The following is a 5,000-nucleotide window of genomic DNA, read 5'->3' on the forward strand; positions in this document are numbered from 1 at the left end:
AGCCCGCTGTTGCTCTCCACTGTTGCCATGGCAAAGAACTTTCTCCTCCGTGGATCTACGCGGACATCCATTGCGTAGATCTGTCACCCGCCAGGCCCCAAAGTGAACACCGCGACCCTCGCTACTATATCCATTCTTCCAATGGGACTCAAGTCTGGGTCCAGATATTCTCAATTCACGAGATGAATTGATCTCCTGAGGATCTCCTGAGGATTTCAGATAGGCCTACATGGCCACATCTCCATCCAACTCATCAGCAGTTACATCAGATTGATAATCCGTTGGTCATTTGGCCAGAGTTTCACACCACACAGAACACAGAACACAGGCCTGCCTGGATTGTTACTTACCCATAGGACAGCCACATATTATATTGATGTCTAGACTCTGGAACAAGGAAGACATTTCTTTTTAACACACACACACACACACACACACACACACACACACACACACACACACACACACACACACACAACACACAACAACACACACACACACACACACACACACACACACACACACACACACACAACAACAACAACAACAACTGAATGAATCTGGTCTACAAATATATATTTTGAGAAGCACAGGCGGTGGTGGCGTTTGTCATTCCTGCAGCTAGAAGCAGATTCCCTATGGAACACTATAATGCACTTTGGACATCATCAACTGTTAAATGCTGTCAGAGCATGTCAAGATTACCCTGTGTACAGTGTAAGGATATATTTGGATAAATCGACTCTTTGATGGGGGTTTTTTCTGAAATGTAAATACGACAGCCTTGTATATTTGTATAAGTCCACCTTGACCAAAATATGCATACATCTGAAACAGTCATACACTCCCCTTATAATCACATTCAGGCTTCTACGCATTGATTTATTGATTGATTCGCAATGATAAATGTCACATTTAAAACTGACCTAAAGTACCTGTTCACTATATAAAAACACTACAAAAAAAATAGGTTTAAGATACTGGGAGGGGGTTATTTGATTTTTAAATGTGCATTTAAAACAGATAAGGCTAAGTACTAAATGGAGCCTAATTATTGCTGAAGACAAAAGTGCCATATATTACAAAACAATGTACAATGTCAATGCTTCACTTTTATATCCAATATCATCTTTTATCATCTCTCACATTCACAATTTTATCCAGTTCAATCAGAGAACAGAGGATCTTTCTAGTGAAAGGTTGTGAATATTTCAGCTCAACAGCCAATTAAATGACACACCTCCCTTCCGTTACAACTGAAGCGGTGCACGATTTTTTTTGTATTGTTTGCAGTTCGGTCCTGGGCTGGCCACTCTGTTTGTTTTCCATTTTCATCAGAAATGTCTGTGTATGGACTGTGTATGAACAGTGGAAAGTGTTTTAAATTGAAATTGTGGACTAATATGTTTCAGTCATATATATATATATATATATATATATATATATATATATATATATATATATATATATATATATATATATATATATATATATATATATATATATATATATATATGATTTTTTCATTTATATTTTTTGGCTTTTTAACCTTAGTTTGATAGGACAGTAAAGAGATGAGAAACATGAGACAACAAATGAGTAGGTTCAAGAAATGACCTCAATGAACTCAACCACATACACCTCGCCCCTCCCGCCTGCTAGTGACCTGTTTAGAAATTAAGATTTGAACGTGATGTGACCGCGGCAAAAATTACAGCCGTGGAGCGTACCGGTACAGTGCTACAGTGACTAGAGTCCTCCGCGGTCTCCATAGCAACAAGCATCAGCATCGTGGGAAGTTGTGAATACAGTCATATAGTCCTGACTATAATAGGCTGTAATACCCCCCACATGAAGGCACTAGCAGCTTCTGTATCAATATGCCACCAGCTGAATAGTCCATCTTTCACCTTGGTGCTTCACACACACACACACACACACACACATACACACACACACACACGCACGCACACAATTGTTGTCTCACACACACACACACACACACACACACACGCACACACACACACACACACACACACGCACACACACACACACACACACACACACACACACACACACACTGACACGTACACAAAAGGAATCATTGTGACTCAAAAACACACAAACACCCACACACACACACACACACACACACACACACACTAAATGGGCATCAGGGTGACTCAGACCCTCTTTTTTGTTTGATCATTTCATGACCATTGTATGTGTTTCCAGGCACGAGATGCACTCACGAGATGACAAGAGCATTATGCGGTATCCATAGGAACAAGCGTCAGCAATGTAGGAACTTGTGAACACAGCAGTATGGTGCAGATAGCCAATCTATAGTCCTAAATCTAAGTAGGCACTTGTGAACACAGCAGTATGGGGCTGATAGCCTATCTATAGTCCTATATCTAAGTAGGCACTTGTGAACACAGCAGTATGGTGCAGATAGCCAATCTGTAGTCCTACAGTATATATCACAGCATATGGTGCTGATAGTCAATCTATAGTCATTTATCTAATTAGGCACTTGTGAACACAGCAGTATGGTGCAGATAGCTAATCTATAGTCCTATATCTCACAGCATATGGTGCAGATAGCCTATCTATAGTCCTATATCTAACAGCAGTATGATAGATAATGCACACCTGTTGCAGTTTATGATAGATAATGCACACCTGTTGCAGTTTATGATAGATAATGCACACCTGTTGCAGTTTATGATAGATAATGCACACCTGTTGCAGTTTATGATAGATAATGGACACCTGTTGCAGTTTATGATAGATAATGCACACCTGTTGCAGTTTATGATAGATAATGGACACCTGTTGCAGTTTATGATAGATAATGCACACCTGTTGCAGTTTATGATAGATAATGCACACCTGTGCAGATAGCTAATCTATAGTCCTATATCTATGTAAGAACAACTCAACTCACCCTCTCCTACCATGTCTCTTTGTTGCATTTACATTCAGAAGAGAAAGTCAATTATGTTATGGGGCCTTTGTGTTATGCTTGACATTTGATATTTTTGTTATAAATTACAGACACAAGTATTCAGCAGTGTCCATATATCAACCCTATATCTATGTTTGTAATGCAAATTTGCACTGTGTTCTCTTTGTTGCATTTTTCAAAGGGCCATGGTAAGTCCCTTTGAAAAAAGCATTTCTGGATGTCGACTGTGTTGCTGCCTCTTTCATTTGATATTTTTGTGTCACTCAAATTACAGACACAAGTTTCAGTTTGTCCATATATCTAGCCCTAAGCATCTATCTATCTATCTCACTGTGTTCCTATACATATATATATATTTCTTTCCATCTATGTATCTAATTGACCCTTATGTCAAAAACATTTTATGTATAGTCGAATGCATTTTTATGCCTTATAGATAAATGTGTGTATGCACTCACTCTGAACCCCACCCCTTGTTTATAGGGTTCTCTAACCCCATCCACGTGTGTGTCTATCTATCTATCTGAACCCCATCTATATATATATATATATATCTTTCTATCTATGAACTATGCCCACCGATGTGTATGCAGGGGGTTATCACCCCACCAGTTTGTGCAGGGGGTTCTGAACCCCACCCGTGTGTATGCAGGGGGTTCTGAACCCCACCCGTGTGTATGCAGGGGGTTCTGAACCCCACCCGTGTGTATGCAGGGGGTTCGTCCCCACCCGGGCATTTCGACCGCAGGGGATTCCCTCGGATGTTACCGTGTGTATACGGTTTTTGATGAATAATTTGTGTGTGTATGCAGGGGCATCTCTACACCCACCGTTTTACTGACATACACAGTTTATGATAGATAATGCACACCTGTTGCAGTTTATGATAGATAATGCACACCTGTTGCAGTTTATGATAGATAATGCACACCTGTTGCAGTTTATGATAGATAATGGACACCTGTTGCAGTTTATGATAGATAATGCACACCTGTTGCAGGTGCATCTCTCACCTTGGCAGCCATGATCATGGAGGACCCCCCCCGGATGCCCAGGATGGGGATGTGCGTCTGGGCGGAGATGAAGTCCAGGATTTGGGCGATGGCCTCCTGGTCGGTGTCGTCGCCGAACACGACGCCCTGAAGCCAGTTCCGCTGCATGAGCATGCAGATGCGGTTGATGATGCTCTTGGGGTCGGTCTCGTTCATGGTGACCAAGTCCACCTTGGGCGGCACGGGCAGCAGCAGGAAGTCCTGTTTGTCCAGGCCGTCGCTTCCCAGCGACATCTCGCTAGAGTTGCCCACGATGATGGCCCGTGCTCATGCTCAAGGCCCTGCGCCAGGCATCATGGGTCCGGCATGACGGCAGCGCTGCTGGAGGTGCTGCTGCTGCTGCTGCTGCTGCTGGAGGTGCTGCTGCTGCTGCTGCTGCTGGAGGTGCTGCTGCTGCTGCTGCTGCTGCTGCTGGAGGTGCTGCTGCTGCTGCTGCTGCTGCTGGAGGTGCTGCTGCTGCTGCTGGAGGTGCTGCTGCTGCTGCTGCTGCTGCTGCTGCTGCTGCTGCTGCTGCTGCTGGAGGTGCTGCTGCTGCTGCTGCTGGAGGTGCTGCTGCTGCTGCTGGAGGTGCTGCTGCTGCTGCTGCTGCTGGAGGTGCTGCTGCTGCTGCTGCTGCTGCTGCTGCTGCTGCTGCTGGAGGTGCTGCTGCTGCTGCTGCTGGAGGTGCTGCTGCTGCTGCTGCTGCTGCTGCTGCTGGAGGTGCTGCTGCTGCTGCTGCTGCTGCTGCTGGAGGTGCTGCTGCTGCTGCTGCTGCTGCTGGAGGTGCTGCTGCTGCTGCTGGAGGTGCTGCTGCTGCTGCTGCTGCTGGAGGTGCTGCTGCTGCTGCTGGAGGTGCTGCTGCTGCTGCTGGAGGTGCTGCTGCTGCTGCTGGAGGTGCTGCTGCTGCTGCTGCTGGAGGTGCTGCTGCTGCTGCTGCTGCTGGAGGTGCTGCTGCTGCTGCTGGAGGTGCTGCTGCTGCTGCTGCTGCTGGAGGTGCT

At 45.2% G+C, this 5,000-nt stretch overlaps 1 protein-coding gene across 1 annotated transcript in view; it reads right to left on the reverse strand.

Annotated features, from left to right (window-relative positions):
- The window catches only part of grin2bb (glutamate receptor, ionotropic, N-methyl D-aspartate 2B, genome duplicate b), a 108,697-nt gene extending 104,419 nt beyond the window's left edge, over positions 1-4,278 (reverse strand). The window contains 1 exon segment of the mRNA XM_048248988.1: positions 3,985-4,278. Within this exon segment, the coding sequence (XP_048104945.1) occupies positions 3,985-4,257 (273 nt within the window). The 5' untranslated portion in view covers positions 4,258-4,278.
- Between the last annotated feature and the right edge of the window lie 722 nt (positions 4,279-5,000).

This window comes from Alosa alosa, chromosome 7 (assembly GCF_017589495.1).
Source record: "Alosa alosa isolate M-15738 ecotype Scorff River chromosome 7, AALO_Geno_1.1, whole genome shotgun sequence".
NCBI classification, from domain to species: Eukaryota; Metazoa; Chordata; class Actinopteri; order Clupeiformes; family Clupeidae; genus Alosa; species Alosa alosa.